This window comes from Gymnodraco acuticeps, unplaced genomic scaffold, assembly GCF_902827175.1.
Source record: "Gymnodraco acuticeps unplaced genomic scaffold, fGymAcu1.1, whole genome shotgun sequence".
Classification (NCBI taxonomy): domain Eukaryota; kingdom Metazoa; phylum Chordata; class Actinopteri; order Perciformes; family Bathydraconidae; genus Gymnodraco; species Gymnodraco acuticeps.
This window is the reverse complement of record NW_022991588.1, coordinates 1,876,700-1,894,241: the sequence shown is the minus strand read 5'-3', so window position 1 is coordinate 1,894,241 and position 17,542 is coordinate 1,876,700. Positions and strand designations below refer to the sequence as shown.

Genomic DNA, 17,542 nt, shown 5'->3' with positions numbered 1-17,542 from the left:
CTGAGAGGCATAGGTTGACATTCTTATGTTCATATTCATTAAGTGAACTACAACATACTGTATATATTGTAATCCTTAAAATTAAAATTAAACATATCTTAATATCTGGAGGAAAAATACCAATAATAAATGGTATGAATAGAATGTATTTGCATTATACTGTGTAATACATATCATACTCTTTTCTGAAGAAAAAGAAACACAGAAACAAATCCATTTTATTCATTATCTGTCAAACACAGTTGGCCAACAGCCATAACTTATGTCATGTTGTGTCAAAAGATAACAGTAGTGGTATTTTAGGGAAATTGAAAAAGATTGAGTCAAAGGGGAGGGATTCAAAGAAAGAAGATTAGATGAAAGAAAATGAACATAGGATATATTTCTGAACAAGACTGCTGAGCTTTTTGTCTGTGAAATGACAGACATAACGCCATATTGTGGAGATGACTTCCACTAAATCCCAGGCATACAGTAAGCAAAAATATATTATACATTTGAGACTTGGTCAAATGTGGGTAGCCTATAGTCTAGTGGTCTATGTTACTATTATTATATAACAAAAGGAAAGGAAATCATCCAAAAATGTCTTACTTTTTCCACTGTTGGCTGGTTGTCAACAACCAACATCAGGCTTAGCATAGGTACATTATCTACTCTGCTTTATCAAGTAAACCCCAAAAATATGTCTGGTGTTTATCAAATATTTATTCTGGTCATTGAACTAGAGGGGAGATAAGGGGTGGACGTTTAATGCATCCAATTAAAGTGGGTATTGACAGAAACATGAGAGGAAATAAAGGCTATACTGTAATGACAATTGACAATCTTCACATTATGCAGAAGATTCCAACCCGTCCTTGTGCATTGTCAGGTTATAGTACCAAAACAGTATAAAACAGGTGCTACTTAGTAGGAAACAAATATCAGAGAGAATGAAATGAAATGATTGGGAGCAGAATATGTTTTGCCAGGAGAACAGGGTTGATGGAAAACATCAGATAAATCCAACACTACAGGAGTCAACTCACTCCAGGAGATGGCAGTAATGCACCATAGAGCCAGGATCCAAGCTGCCTTTCTACACAAAGGAAGAAGAAACTTCAGCAACAGTGATCACATGAGATGGGGCTGGTGTTGTGTCACGTGAGGTGGCTCTTCTTAAACATGGCTCCAACTAGCACTGAACAAAAACATAATCGGCTGACTGACTGTCGTCTTTCCGCTGTCACGCTTCAGTAGACATCAGAAAAATGAAGAAACTAAATGACGCCCCGCTGTATGTCCTCGTTTTATAAAGTTACTGTTGCACAAACTCAACATGCATGAAACTGGAGGTGCACCGTTAGCTTAACGCTAGCCAGCTGTCAACTGATCCAAGTGGTGAGAGGTGAGCTAAATATTAAACAGTGAGTGCTGTTCTTCCGAAATTACCGCGTAGTAACATTTAACTATTATGGCTGCTCTTGTTTAGCTTTGTGTCAATTATGTTTGTAACTATTTAAATGTTGTTTTGCTTGTTTGAATGAGGTATTGTTCGTTAGCCCCTTCCTTAAGCTAACTGTTAGCACTAGGTTGACGTAAGTTCCTCAATAGTATTTCTAAAACGTATTAAAGCTGCAATGTCTCTCATATAATAAACAACGCGACCGAGGCTGTCATTAGCTTAAAATCATAACCGTGTGTGGTTTGAGGCTTACAATATTTGGAGTTTCGCTTTAAATTGGGCTATATCTATTGTTGATGTTATCTTTGTCAGACAGCTAGCAGCGTAGCTAACGTTATACTAAATCCATTCAAACTTCTGGTAACCTATTACCGGTTTGGAAATGTTTTGTAGGTAAAGGGATATTTAGCAACATTCAATAAGCCCACGGGTAATAGTTTATTTGTGGTAAATGTACAATTTAAATCACATTAGACTTGTGATGATTTGGCGGTAGCAGGAAGTAGTCATGTGAGCAGTGCTGAGCTGAAACTTCAGGAACTATGAAAAGGACAAGTTATTCATATGCATTCACTCAAACATATCTCCTTCATTGCGCCACCCTTATTTGCTCCTCTGTCGAAAACAACAACATTTCTCATCACAACCTTGCAGTGCAAAAAAAAAAAACGTTATAACCTTATCTAGTTTTCCATTTGTGGTTTTTAATCATTTCTGCAGGTGGAAGAGTAGATTAAGTCTGCCCTGGGTGACTTTGATTTCTTCCTCCATGAATGTCTGACAGTGGTCCTTGTGGGAGACAGCTAAGCATACGCAGCAGGATATTCCGTTACTCTTAACAAGCACTCACCATGGATTGGTTGATGCGTGCAGTTGAAAAGGACCTGGGGATTGACCGGAGGCAGCAAGGCCCTGGTCCCCGTCCCAGGGAGCTCATAGCCCTTGTGCCTACGCGCTGGGTGATGGGCCTGAGGGAGAGGAGGATCATGCGATGTGCTCGCTTTGACTGCATCAGTGAGCCTGAAATTCGCACTTATCTTCAGTGTTCCCAAGCGAAGTTGCCAACTGGCTGGACCCGAGTGTGCATTCAGGGTCTGAGGAAAAACAAGCTTAGCTACAGATTGGCCAGAGACCCGTGCCATCAACAAATGGAATTCATGTCACAGGATTCCTATGTCAAAACCATGCAGTGTGTGTCACAGCAAAATGTCAGGTTGGTGATACAAACTCTGATATTCTGTTATTCTATCCTTTAAAATGTAAATGTAAATCTGCAAACAAATTAAAAACAGGTTACTTTATAAACTAATATATCCAGCAAAATGCTGCTTGATGCTTTTGTCCATAAACCATTCATTTAAAAGGTTTACAGTTTACACTCTATTTTACTGTATTATATACATTTAGTTTTAACAATTGTGAAAACATAAAGGTGTGCAAAATAATACAGATAACAATGTTTTGTCTTTTCCCCTTTCACAGGAATCTGTGGCGTGATGCTCATTACAAACGTGTGCAAGCATATGCCGGAGCCAGTGAACAGTTGCATGTTGCAGCTGTAGATTCAGTGCGTCATGCTCTGCAAAGGCTCTTCAATTCCACATTCATCTCATCTGACAGAGTGTCCCCATCACTTTCTCCAGCCAGAGAGAAAGAGAAAGAAAACTGTCAGCCATCCAGTTCATCTTGCTTCTCCAAGTCCCAGACAGACCATATGTGTCCTAATGTTCTGCCTGCAGAGTGTCTGCTCGAGACGACTGAGATGCTCTATGTAATCCTACCTTATACTCAGTATTCACTCCATGACATTGTCTCCTTCAGCCCAGCCAAGCTCGCTAACAGCCATGCCAAAGTGTTGTTCATTCTCTATCAGTTACTGACAGCCCTGCAGGGATGTCATGCAGCAGGTCTGTCTTGTGGAGAACTCTCCCTGCAGGACATTGCTGTAGATGAGCAGCTCTGCAGTCGTCTCAAACTCAACTTGGCCCATTATGAGGAACTGGGGACTGAATGGGATGCAAACAGTGCAACTGGCAGACAAATGCCAAAAAGTGCCCTGCCAAGGAACAATGTATGTGTGAGCCAAGAGAATAAAACAATTTGCGAAGACTGCTTTGATGAGCTTAAGAAGTTGGTTTTGGACTGGGTCCATGGTCGAGTCAGTAACTTCCGCTACTTGATGGAACTCAGCAGGTTAGCAGGAAGACGAGAAGGAGACCCCAACTATCACCCAGTGCTGCCTTGGGTGGTTGATTTCACTGTGCCATTTGGAAAACCCCGAGACCTCAGGAGGTCAAAGTTCAGGCTCAACAAAGGAGATAAGCAGCTGGACTTCACGTATGAGATGACCAAAGAGGCTTTGGCTGCTGCATCGGGTGGTGGGATTGGTGGAAGCGGAGTTGGCGGAGACCTTGGTGGCTCTATAGGTGCTGGCGGTGCTGGACCGTCTGACCATCTCCATGTACCTCATCACATATCAGATGTGCTCTCAGACATTACGTACTATGTCTACAAAGCCCGACAGACACCCAAGTCAGTGTTGTGCAGCCATGTTAGATCGCAGTGGGAGCCCAATGAATACCCAGCCAGTATGGAGCGCATGCAGAGCTGGACCCCAGATGAGTGCATTCCAGAGTTCTACACAGATCCCTCCATTTTCCGCTCAATCCACCCTGACATGCCAGATTTGGATGTGCCTTCCTGGTGCAAGTCATGCGAGGAGTTTATAGAGATCCATCGGCGCCTTCTGGAGAGCAAAGAGGTGTCCCAGTATTTGCATCACTGGATAGATCTCACATTTGGCTATAAGCTGTCTGGTAAAGAAGCTGTCAAAGCCAAGAATGTGTGCCTGCACCTGGTTGACCACCACACCAATCTGACTACCTATGGTGTGGTTCAGCTGTTTGACCAGCCCCACCCGCCACGCTTATCTCCCTCCCTGTACGCCTCAGCAGAACCTCCTCTCATTGGCCTTGCTGCTCTTAACGTGCCTTCTCTACACATCCCTCAAGTCAAGACAGCGGCTGATACTGTGGATGGAATGGTGCCAGAGTCCACAGGGTGTGAGTCCAGTAGCTGGACCATGGTAGACAGAGATGAGGAGCTCGAACAAGGTATGGAAGCTCTGGACTCATTAGCGTCTGCCGGCTCATCCAGCTCTGTGTCCAGCGCTGTGCCAATGCCAAGCGTCAGTACTGCAGGAGGAAAGATGGTTGGAGAGCACGCAGCACTCATTGTTTCTCAGTCCCCAAGTTCATTCCCTGGTGATTTCACAGGGGGCTTAGGCCCTGGTTTACGAAGTGCCATGTTACAAAGAGGTGGGTCAACAAACAAAAAACATGGAGAGGGGAGTTTGACTGCCACCAATGTAGAGGAAATCAAGATTGTCCTCCCTGAAGGCTTTAACCCATTGCAGCCTTTGGAAGAGCTGGAGAAGCTGAACAATTTCCTGGTGAAGAGTCTGCATGCTGAAGTATGGCATCCTGCAGGATCTACTGACTGCATGAGAGACGGTATCGTACTTGAATCTCTACTCTCTCACACACAGCTCTACCAAAGAGACATGCAGGCCCTTGGTGTTCTCATCGTGGAGATATTCTACGCCTCTAAGCTCAGAGGACTGAATGCAGGCACTCCCCTGAGACAGCGTTTCCAAGCTGTTATGAAGCTCTGCTCTGCCAGCCTCCGTGATGTGCCACTGTCTTTTCACCACGCTCTTGAGATGCTGCTTCTAATAGAGAAGCACTCTGGTATGGCAAATAGAAATGTACCAGATTGCCCAAGTCCACTCCTTTTCAAATATGAACCCATCTGCGATGGTCTCCCTCCCCCAAGCCCCTGCCAGTTTCTGAACCCAATCATCACCCCCTTTCCTTTCCCTTCCTATTTTGAAGCACTTCATGGCTTTATCTTTTCCTACCACTCCAAGATGGAGACTACTTGTAGTCTTCAAGGAAGAGATGTTGTCTTTCACCTGTGGCAGAAGCTTGAAACACTGTTGCGGGGAAACATCACAGGGGAGGGTCTTGAGATTCTCTTGCCCTTCATTCTGGCCCTCATGCTTGAGGAGTCCACTGCTGTCTATGCAGCTTGGTACCTCTTTGAACCCATCTCTGGAGTACTGGGTCCCAGAAATGCAAACAAGTACTTACTGAAGCCACTGATCAACGTTTATGAAAACCCTCACTGCCTCAGAGGACGTTTTTATCTCTACACTGACTGTTTTATTCTACAGCTGATAGTGAGGCTCGGTCTGCAGGCCTTTCTGTCCAGCCTTCTTCCCCATGTGCTGCAGGTCATTACTGGCTTTGAAAGCTCCATCTCAGGCTCTGGCGAGGAATCTTGCAAAGGGTTGAGGGGTGTTCAATGTAATCTAGGAGAGGAAGAAGAAGAGGACTTTCAGTGTGGAGAAGTGCGGCCACCATCTGGGACTGTTGGCGGCAATATGGGAGGTGGCAATGGTGCCAGTGGAGGAGTAGGGGTGGGGGGAGAGACAGGGATGGTTGATTACTCCTCTGGCATTAGTCTGAATGACCAAGTGTTTCTCTCAGAGGCAGAGGACTTTCAGAATGGGTTCTATGTAAACAGTGGAGCAGCTGCCGGGAAACAGCAGAGCCAGAACTCTTCAGCCAAGGATCAAGACCAGGAGTCTCTAAGTGTGGGGAAGCTAAGTGACAAAAGCAGCACAAGTGAGCTCTCCCTGGGTGATGGAGACTCAATGCGGGATAGAGCCAGTCTCAAATCAGCTGACAGCAGCCAGGACTTGAAACAAGCTAGCGAGGGAGAGGAAGGTGGCGAGCTGGAGGAGGAGGAGGTGACTGAGACAAATGAGGGTAGAGAGGGGACAGAAGACTCTAATGGTGCCAACATGGAGCTCACCCTTTCTGGTTTCACCAAGGCTTCGGGAGCAACAGTTGCCACTCTGGAGGCTGAGTTTGTGAATGGAATGGAGCTCGATGACTCTGAGCAAGGCATTGTGGGAGAGCAAGAGGAGGATGACCATGATCAATCAGATGAGTCTGGGGAGAAAGAGCAAAAGATTGTTCTTGGTGAGTGAATAGTTTTTAGTTTATGTAAGGGATTTGTTTATTAATAGATGTCTAATGGTTTTATTCATGTCTTCACACACAGATACTGTCTGCAAAACGGTCCGGTGGCTGTCAGCAAAGCTTGGACCAACAGTGACGTCGCGATATGTAGCCAGAAATTTGCTGCGGTTGCTCACAAATTGTTACATTGGTACTTAAAAGCATAATATAAAGTTGATTTTCATTGCCATTTCTACACTGTAGCTTATGTGCATATGACATTAAAACCTTTGAATCTTACATCATGCTGTTTTGAATTTTTACCTAGTATCATGTGCTGCTGCTTCACCATGTTGTTCTCATGTGCCCTGCCTGTAGGGATTGAAAAGCATCAGTTTGTGGCGGTTGCATCTGAGGAGAGCAGTGTGGAGGGTGTAGGAATGGGCAGTGTGTATGAGAAGAAACCTGTTGTTGGTGACCAGACAGCAGCGCCAGTGTTGGACTGCCTCATCTACATAGCTCAACTCTATGGAGAGCCTGTACTCACTTACCAGTACCTGCCTTATATAGGATATCTGGTAAGGCGTGACAAAAAAGCATGCAAAATAAGAATGTCAATCACAGCTAAATAAGATTATTGTGGGAAAATGACTAACCATTTTTCCAAAAACATTAACAACATTTTCTTTGATTTCACAAATGTTTCCAGGTTTCTCCACCTTCTTCGCAGCGTCTTAACACGCGTAAGGAGGCAAGTCTGCTTGGAGCTGTTGCACTTACACAGAAGATCATCGTCTTTCTCTCTGATACAACTCTAATGGACATGCTTATGAAGATCAACGTGGATGTGCTCCTGCCCCTACTGGACTTGCTCACCACCCCCCGCATGGGGTAAGTAACACACATACAACCGTGCACCTACTTTAGATCTAAGTTGAGTTATGATAGTGATTCATTATGCAAACACCATGACAAATAGTATAATCTTTCTGGAATGTTGATTATATTTTAATTGAACAAATATTTTTGAACTCAATGTCATTTTCATTTTTATGTTGCTATGGAGTATAATCAAAAAACAATACAAAGAAATATACAATACATCTGTCATCCATCCTCTGCTTGGTTTGATCCATTCTGCTGTACCCAGGTTCCCCAGCGGGGTGCAGACACGCACTGCTGTCTGTCTCAAGACACTCAGCCTGATGGCTCTCATCTGTCTCCGCATCGGGAGGGAGATGGTGCAGCAGCATATGGCTGACACCCTGCAACGTTTTTTTGCCGTTTTCTCTCTGCTGCATTATCTGCAGCCCCAGGTATGCACACACAACACAACACATTAAGGCTGAGAAATGATGTCAAGTTTATTTCTAGAATGCTTTCAAATCAAGCAGATCTGTCACAAAGAGCTTTACAAAAACATAAGACAGAAGATAATATGGATCAAAATAAACAACAAGACGGAAATTTGGAATACAAACAGTCAGACAGAGGGAGAGAAAAGCGTGTATGTATTTTTAAACACGGCAGGATTCATTTGTCTTTTTGCAATAGATAATTTAGTAGATTCTTCATGTTTCACCCATGCCTTTTGAGAATTGAATTGTAAAACAGAGATGTGTTAATGTAGCTGGACAGCGCTCCTCGCAGAGTTGTGGGAGACGTCGTGGTTGTTGACGTCTGCACACCAGAAGAGTCGAATGTGACGTATGAGTTGGGGGTGTTGGAGGAGCTACAGTCTGTGTTCAACCCTGAGATGGCCCACGCCTCTTACATCCCTTTCTACTGCCTCATAGGTAGGAGGAACGCAGTACATTTTTACTGAAATCTATAAAATGTTCACAATTCAGTGGTATACATCAGTGATGCATTGTTATTTCTGTAGGTGACATAGCAATCCGGAGACTGGTTCCAAACCACGAGCTGGTCTGGCAGTTGGCCCAATCCTACCATCAAAGTTTGCGTCAGGGGAATGGAGAAACGTACCCAACAGCAGGGTCGAGGTCAGAGCTGCCTTCCTCCTCCATGGGTGTCTCCTCTGGTCTTGGCGGACGTGTGGGTGGCAGCCCCTTCCCTGCCCCTTCTAACAGCTTAATGGGAGACTCCCTCCCTGAGTCAGGCACTTTCGGGAGTCACCTGGTAGGGAACCGGATCCAAGTGTCCCGGGAAAGTAGTTATGATGCTACTTCGAACCTGGGTTTAGCCAGCTCTTGGGGACGCTCCAGCCATACCACCCCCATCACCGCCGCATCCACATTTACCAGTTCATCTGTCGGCACAGCGTCCTTCTCCTCTTCCTGGGTGACGGGACCCACCCCAGAGGACAGTGCCCTGAAGCAGGAGCTCCCTCGCAGCAGCCGCTCTCTGCAGGGCAACTGGCTGGCCTACTGGCAGTACGAGATCGGCCTCAACCAGCAGGATCCACATTTTCACTTTCACCAGATCCGACTGCAAAGCTTCCTGGGTCACTCCGGCCCCATAAAGTGTTTGGCACCGCTGGCAGGGGAGGACTACTTCCTCTCTGGCAGCAAAGACAAGACTGTGAAGCTTTGGCCTCTCTATAACCACGGTGATGGAACACAGGAGGTGGAACCCAGGCACACATATAACGACCATCGAAAGTCAATCTTTTATGTTGGACAGCTAGAGGCTTCACAGGAGATCGTCAGCTGCGACGGGACCGTGCACCTGTGGGATCAGTACACAGGTAAGAGAGAGATGGCGTTAGTTATAGGAGATGAGACTAAAATGGGGGAATTAAATATCTGCTGTTCTTTGTAAATAGACCCCCTCTGTTTTCCTTAGGCAAGCAGATTCGCTCGTATGAAGCCGTGGATGGGAAGAATCCCATTACAGCTGTCACCACCATGCCAGCCCCACACTGCAGTGTTGTGTTTGGCAGCGCAGATTCGATTCTCCGCTTCATCGATCCTCGCAAACCTGGATTTCAGGTATCAATTTCAGTTTGCAAGCTCATTCTGCCATACAACATAAACCAATTAGCATGCCATTCATCTTTTTTACAATTCTGCACTATAGAGTTATTTCAGAGTTGACAGTGACAAATCTTCCCCTGTGTCCCCAGCATGAATTTCGTCTGGCGTACAACAATGTGGGCGCTGGGCTCATCCGCTACCTGGCAGTGAGCCCCTCAGGGCGCACCGTGGCTGCAGGTTTCTCATCTGGATTCATTGTTCTGCTGGATGCACGCACTGGACTTATTCTGAAGGGCTGGCCAGCTCATGAGGGAGATATCCTCCAAATGAAGGTAGACTTAAATCATGTGTGTGTTTCTGTGTGTGTGTTTGTTTTCTTTACCTTACTTCTGTATAACTGAGTAGGGCTTTGTTTTTGATTTAAATAGCAGACAGTAGAGTAAACAATAATTAGTCAAAGAGAGGAGGGATGACAAGTAACCAAAGGTACCTGGTAACACTTGGACTGGAAGCGATGCAACCACAGGGACTAACCTGTAGGGAGCAGGGCTCAAGTGTATTCCAAGATTAAACCTTTTATTTAAGGATAAAGGATTCATTTGGTTATATAAGGTACATAGAGTAAGATGTGTTGTAAGTCACAAGGTAAAAACACTTTTAATGACCAGCATTCAACAGAGGAAGAAATATGTCCGTCTGTTTGGGTTTGATGAACTTTATAGTAAATATAAGGAAGATCATATAATTGTGATAATGTGTTTATATCAGAGAAAAACACCTATAGCAACCACAATTTAAGTCAGAACTCGAGGGTGTTTATATTGTCTCCATTTAGCAGATTTATAGGTTTTGGTGCAACCACCAGAACCTGAGAGTAGTATTTCCCAATCAGGCTTCTGGATGCCTACCACTGTGAACATCACAGCCCACGCAATGCACGTAGTCCAGTTTATCACCTGTCACTTGTTTTGACTCTTTGAGTTACCCACATCCAATGTCTGTCCTCGACCTGCTAGTGGGGTATATATATTTTAGGATCATTTTGAGTTGAGAGCTTGGTGTAAGAAGTGTATTACTGATGGTTTGCAAAGCCCCACATGGCCTCATCCTTAAACAAATTAAGTACAAATATTTTATCAAATGCAATTGGTTCCCACTTTTCAGAAAAAGGACTCCTGTTTTTCGATGTACATTCAGCCTGTATTGGAATAGGTGCAATAAAATGTGTCATAATTTAGTACCATATAGTCTGTAAAAACCTGAGCTGATATCAGTACTGCCCCAAAAGATTGCCAGAAAATAGGTGTCAGAATCTGTTCCCGTATTTGACCACATGACATTCTCAAGCCCAAAGGTGGGGCTCTACTGTTGGATGATAAATATTCAAGAAGGTCAGCGAAGTGACTTCTATTTTGACATTACCCAAAAGTAGTGGTGTAGCGATATTAAGTGTTGCAGGGATGGTGAAAGTTGTACCCGGCAGGTCTGCTGTCTACAGTGAGCAGGTTTGAGCAAGCTTTATTTAACCCCACATTAGGTCAAGGATTGTATCTCTAGTTTTAAAAGCACAAGTTTAGGCAAATATGGACACAGGTTACTCATTAGAAAGACCACAGTGGTTCTCATTGGCGCATTTATATTACTCAGACTTCCCTCTCAATTCGTATCATCTAAGTGGCTATCTTTCTGGGAAATTCTTAACAAATAGACTTTGTTGTATTGATTTAATTAGAAATCTAAAATAATTTGCATAGTAGTGTTCCTGTACCCTAAACCTTAGAATGTGATTGATAATCTTTAAATGTAAGCTTTAGAGTGGCAGTCAGTCGAAGAAGCTGATATATGTATGCTGTCGTCTGCCACAAGTTTCTGTTTCAAGCTTTTTCAATTGAAAAGGTATCCTATTTTGTTCATATATCTTTTAATTTAATGAAAACATATTTTTTAAAAGGGATGCTAGAAAACTGCCAATGTTTCCTGTGATATGGCATGGACAGTTGGTCACTTCCTGTCTTGTGTTTTACTTTTCAGGCTTCAGATGGAAACTTGGTCATCAGCTCCTCCACCGACTACACACTCGCTGTGTGGAAAGATCTGGAGCACAAGCCTCTTCGCCAGTACAAATCTCAGTCTGACCCCATCCACGCCTTTGACCTGTACGGTTCAGAGATTGTGACCGGAACAGTGGCTAACAAGATCGGGGTGTACTCCATGGCAGATATCTCCTTGAGCCCTGTTAGCAGCACAAAGCTGAGCACAGAGAACTTCCGCGGCACTCTGACCAGCCTGGCCGTCCTGCCCACCAAGAGGCTCCTGCTGCTGGGCTCTGAGAACGGGGCCATACGGCTGCTAGCTTAGGGGAAATCAATCCCAGTTAAACTAAAAACTCTTACCGCTGACTTTAAAAGTGTCTTATTCCCCTAGACACCAGGTGTCTTGGCTTCCTCTGTCCCCTCTCCTGTTCTTAAGGTCAATTGAATCCAGTAGGGTATTTTCTCTAAATTGCTTTTTAAGATGGAGCAGCACAAGTAAAGACATTGTATGAGCTTCATGTCTCCGAATCCTGCCTGTGTGGCTGATGGCACAGAATTTGAGGAGCAAAAAATGTGTGCTACGCATTTAACATTCTTCATGTACAGTTACATGGTATTAAAAAAAGAAGAAAAAAAAGTGCTAGATAAGATATAATAGGTTATTCTTATCTTGATAAGGTCATTTATTCTTTTGATACGGCCAGTTTTTCTGATCAAAATAATTATTACAAAGATGTGCTCAGGAAGGTGGAACCAAACATGGTTCTTACGTATTTACACTTTCCAAATGGATGCATAACAACACCAAAAAAACATTGACCTCAACTTTAATTTCCCTCGATGTTAGAAAACGTGTGTCCAAATGCACTGATTAAACTATGCAGTATTTGTAGATCAAATCTTTGTTTGTGTTAGCGTTGCTCAGTGTTTCTTAAGAGTTGTTCTAGAGTAATTTGTGTATACATCATGAACAATAAAAGTCCACACTCTGTTTTATATGAAAGTTTAGGTGCGTGGTGACACTTAAATTGACGTCACATACTAAAGTAATTTACTGATGCACAGCCTTTCTTCTACTGCACAAGTATGGCCTGAATTGTAACATTTAGATTCACACTCAGATTTTAAAGAATGAATGTTTTTATCCACTAATAAATTACTTGAAGTTGCTTTGGGATTTTTTTTTAAACCTTGTTTAGGGTTTTTTGATCTAGCAGCCAGAGACTTTAGCAACATTACACTGGGGGTGTATCAGAGCAGGGGCCACTGGAATGGGCTGTTGGACTCACCACTTTCTAATTTCTAAATACAAATGCTAACATAGGAACAGTCAATGCCAAGATAAACAGTTTTGTATTATAACGTTTATATAACTGCATATGACTATATATGAAAAAAGAGTTAAAAAATAAATAAAAAATGTGTTTTTTTCTGGCTCCTTATCATGTGCAAATTAATACAAAGTAGATTTTTGTTTCTGATATTTTCCCAATTTCCACAAAACACGGTACAACATTTCAATGCTCATTAGGATTCAACCATCACAGCACTCTTCTTATATCACTGTCATGGTATAATACTACTTTGCCTACTTTTTCTAATTATTTGCCAAATACAAATGTACTACACACCACTTGAGATTTTTGGCGAGTCAAAGCTCAACATTCACAAAACGATAAACTTTCTTTTGAAAAGAAAATGTGTAGTTGCACATTGATAATTGGTTACAATTCTTTCACAACCACTTTGAACATTTTAAGAAAAGTCCTTGAAAATGCTTATTTATTAACTGGATTAATTAAAAATTACTTCCATGTTTATTTTGGTGTTCCAGTTCTGTGTGATTCACCTGGATTCATCATGACTCCCAGCCTTGCTTACCGATCCTGGCTGTGTCACTTTAGAGCTCAGATTGGACAAAGTCCCCTCTTGTGTTTGCAGATGGCTGTCATGTGATCTAAAAGATATCACTTCACGAAATTCTCAGAAATATATGTTTCATTTGATGTTGCTTTAATCAAATCTTCCCCTATCAAGTTATTGTCAGTCACAACATATAGCCCCAGTCTTGCCTAGTAAAATGCTTTCACATCTTTTCTACGAATGTGTTCAAATAACAAAGTGTGCCTGGGTCATCAAATGAGTAACTTGTGACAGCAAGCTGTATTTGTTTGCCCACACAGTGTTAGATTATCCACACTTTCGCAATTAATCTGTCATGTTTTCTGTCAAAGATTTAGTTGTGTCATGACATTATCTCCTGCCCATTGACATGCAAAATAGCTAAGCATCTTCAGTCTTCCTTATTCAACCCTGGATGAGTCTCAGTAGCTACATTTACAAACAAGTAGTGGCTTAAATGAGGCCCCAATCAATGTAAGTTGATGTTTAACTGTTTGCTGAGCAAGTGCCAATCTTTTTCTCTCAGGAATTCTGCCATTCGCACTCACTTAGTCGCTCCTTTTTTGGACAAGGCTGGAAGTTTTATTTCTAATTTAAGGTAAGACCGCATTTATTTAAACAAACATACTGGGATTCTATTGTACATTTCAAAACTTGGTGGAACATTATTATTTGTCAGACATTCATGGGTTTTTCATGTTTGTGTAATGTCTGCAAAGGGCGGCTGTTGTGCTACACCAGTTAATTATTATGATTTTTTAAATGTTATTAGGAGATATATTGACAGATGTACTTTGAGAATTATAGTTAAAGGAAGAAACAATGTAATTCAAGTACTGCACGTCTCTGGATAAAAAGAGGAACAAGCAATACTTTCTGAATATAAGGCTGTAAACGTAATATTTTAAGTTTAAATCTACATAAAAGGTAGAGTATAAACCACTGAAATAAATTAAAGAAAATACAAAAAGGAGAGTTGTGTGACTGGATACGAAGAGCATTAAAACAATACTTTTGACTTTTAAATTATTTGTATTTTTGTTAGATTTAGAAATGTAATTTCTTTTGAAATATCGATTATAGGCACCACAATGCAATTACACTCAGAGGTATATTTTGCCCTACAAGTGGAATTTCTGTCCCTCAAAGTATGTAGCATTTAACAAAATGTTTTCATATAATGGTTCGAAAAGCCTTGATAACTGCTGAAAACTGTGTTTCTATACAAGGAAGAGCAACTAAGTAGAGTGAAAATGTTTGAGACCTAAAAACAATACAGCTAAGAACCAATGACCAAAAAGTGAAGAATTTTGAACACAAGTGGTATGGTTGTTAACATAATGTCTCTCTTTCACAGTTACATACAGTAAGGACATGGACCTTCATCTGACACTCCTGTTGATCTGTCTCTGCAGCCAAGGAGTCACTGTAAAGCACTGAAATAACTCATAAATCAATATAAAGATAATGCTGCATGATTAAAATGAATGCTGATTATACAAAGCATACACTGTTGTCTTATAGTATCTTGTTTTTTTTTATCAGAAAGCCGAGGTAGCAGAAAATGACTCAATCCCTCTGGTGCCTCTCATTCCTTTGATGCCTAGCCACCCCATAGAGGTAAGATGCTAATCAGTTAAGATGTGTTTTGTTTCTCCCATTGTGCTTGTCGTGTCATACTGTAGCATCTACATTTTCCTTGAACTTAACATGTTCTTCTACTGTTGCTTTTAGATGGTAGAAAATGAAACTACAGCCCAACCAGAAACAGCAAATAGCACAGAAGAGAATGTAACTGCAACAACCATACCTAGTATTTCCAACGGAGGCTCAGACGAAGAAGAAGAAAATTGCCTGTCTATTGGCCGAAGCCCAGAGTCCAAGGAGGCCATTGCCGCAGCCATGCAGAAACTGGGTGTGCAGCTGCTTCAGAACCTGGAGACAACGCCAGAGCAGCCAAATGTCATCATAAGTCCTTTGAGCATATCATTAGCGCTCTCCCAACTGGCTTTAGGTAGGCATGTCCTGCTGCAGCTTTTACATGACACATTGTACCCAAACAGCTTCTTCCCTACATATAACCAATTACAACATTCTATGAATTGTGTCAGCAACTTGCCCAGGTTTATATCCCACTGGGGATTATTTTATCATCCAATTATTGCACCTCTTCTGCAGGCGCAGTAAATGAGACAGAGGAGCTGCTGATGCACCATCTCCATGAGCACACTCTCCCCTGCTACCACCAGTCTCTTTATAATGTCTTGGCATATCTCAGAGACAGTGACCTGCGAATTGCCACACGTATCTTCCTGCGCCAAGGTAACTTTCTAGAAATACCATATTAAAAGCTGAGACTAAACTTGCAGAATGTTCCTTTTCTTACTATTTCTATTGTAACCTATTGGTGCTGACCCTTATGAGACGACTGAAGGGAAATACAGCCTGAGAGAGTGTGTGTTATGTGTTTTAGGGTTTGAGCCAAAGCAGAAATTTGTCCATGAATCCCAGCGGTTATATGCCTCGGAGCCAGCAGTGTTAGAGAGCCTGGACCAGATAAACGGCTGGGTAGAGAATGCAACGAAAGGAAAGATGACTGACTTCCTGTCTGCTTTGCCGCCCAACGTGCTCCTCATGCTAATAAATGCCGTCCATTTCAAAGGTAAAATGTCATCGTCAACAAAATGAGCCTCTTTCTAAAAATCATGGATGCTGAGAATACTAATTTCCCCCAATCCAAGTGGAAATAACAATTGAAATGTTGTGTGATTTCCTCCAGCTATAGTTTGTGTTATATTGCTGAATAAATGTAAGACCCATGTTCCTCACAGGAGAGTGGATGGCTCGATTTGACCCACGCTTTACCTCCAGAGGTGTGTTCTACCTTGACGATAAAAACATGGTTGATGTTGAAGTGATGGAAGATGCCAAACATCCCTTGAGTTTATTTATTGATAATGAATTGGAGGCCCAGGTAAATTACAGTTTAATCAATAACACTTGCCTCAGTCTTATGTGGAAATAATGATGAATGGCAGAAACCAAGTTTTCTACAACACAATTCTATCTTTCTGTGCAGGTGGCGAGTTTCCCATTCCGGAAGTCAATGAGTTTGCTGGTGGTTATGCCCATGTCCGGGCAGTTGAATGTGTCTTCACTAATCGCAAAGCTGAATATCTCTGACCTGTATAGTCGCCTGCCCAAGGCAAGGGCTGTTCAAGTTAAAGTCCCCAAATTCAAACTGGAGTATGCTCAAGACCTAAAAGATGTTTTTACCAAATTGGGTAAGACTTCATTATATCCCATGGACAATGTTTAAGTGATGATATTCAGCACACAAAAACAAACTCTTATGTATCAAACACATTTTTTAATTGACCATGTTTTCTCTGATCTGTGTTAGGCCTTGGAGACATGTTTTCCAGTCCCAATTTGGCCGGAATGGCAGACGGCCCCCTGCTGGTTTCCAGTGTGATGCATAAGTCCAGCTTTGAGATAAATGAGGAGGGTGCAGAGGCTGCCGCGGCCACAACGGTGGTGATCTCACGAGCATCAAACCCTGTTTTCCACCTCAGCCAACCTTTCTTCTTTGCACTTATAGATAATCTGACAGAAGTGCCCATTTTCATGGGTGTCATTAACAACCCAAATCCTGGAGCTCCTATCTTTCAGAGAGGAGAATCAGCAAGCAAAGATAAAGTGGGATTCCCAATTGATAAGAATCAGGTTGCCTCATTCGGAGGCCCACCTAAGTAGGGACTAATACCTGCACTGCTGTACCAGAGAAAACCCAGAACAAGATCTCTATAATTGTACAGAGTAAATACACAATATCAGTTATCTGGATTGAAATGTGTGTGGAAACATATTGTTTATGTGTGTCTTTGTTTCTTGTACAATAAACACACTAAGAAGCCCAGTATCTCATGTAAAACCAAATGTTTCTTTACAAAAATGACATTCTTGCTACATTAGATTACATGTCCTGGTCAAGCAACACTTACAATTATAATTAGATAAAAATAAATGGTTAAACACCACAGTAAAATATCTCCTCAGCTTGTTTTAATTGCTTGAGTAAACATTTAGATCCAAATGCAACGCCAATGTCACAGCATATACTGCATCATTGTGTATGTAATTGCATTTTTAAAGATGTCATCTAATGGGCTGAGAAATACAATTTATTTTAATCAC

General features: G+C 42.3%; 2 protein-coding genes across 5 annotated transcripts; both read left to right on the top strand.

The window, feature by feature from the left end:
• Nucleotides 1-1,101: 1,101 nt before the first annotated feature.
• wdr81 (WD repeat domain 81) lies at nt 1,102-12,863 on the top strand. Of its 4 annotated transcripts, none has more exons than XM_034197899.1 (12): nt 1,102-1,383; nt 2,168-2,660; nt 2,930-6,495; nt 6,578-6,685; nt 6,853-7,052; nt 7,184-7,365; nt 7,625-7,790; nt 8,105-8,270; nt 8,360-9,181; nt 9,280-9,425; nt 9,560-9,742; nt 11,442-12,863. In XM_034197899.1, exons 2-12 carry the CDS (start codon nt 2,299-2,301, stop codon nt 11,766-11,768), a joined length of 6,228 nt encoding a protein of 2,075 aa, XP_034053790.1. In that variant the 5' UTR covers nt 1,102-1,383; nt 2,168-2,298; the 3' UTR covers nt 11,769-12,863. The 4 variants fall into 4 exon arrangements, with proteins under 4 accessions (XP_034053790.1, XP_034053792.1, XP_034053789.1 ...); XM_034197901.1 differs by having other exon boundaries at nt 1,102-1,390; nt 2,232-2,660; XM_034197898.1 differs by having other exon boundaries at nt 1,102-1,390.
• Nucleotides 12,864-13,667: 804 nt separating this feature from the next.
• Nucleotides 13,668-17,267, top strand: serpinf2b (serpin peptidase inhibitor, clade F (alpha-2 antiplasmin, pigment epithelium derived factor), member 2b). The gene is made up of 9 exons (XM_034197824.1): nt 13,668-13,943; nt 14,703-14,773; nt 14,891-14,965; nt 15,080-15,359; nt 15,524-15,667; nt 15,819-16,007; nt 16,177-16,319; nt 16,425-16,629; nt 16,749-17,267. Exons 2-9 carry the CDS (start codon nt 14,720-14,722, stop codon nt 17,099-17,101), a joined length of 1,443 nt encoding a protein of 480 aa, XP_034053715.1. The 5' UTR covers nt 13,668-13,943; nt 14,703-14,719; the 3' UTR covers nt 17,102-17,267.
• The last annotated feature ends 275 nt before the right edge of the window (nt 17,268-17,542 follow it).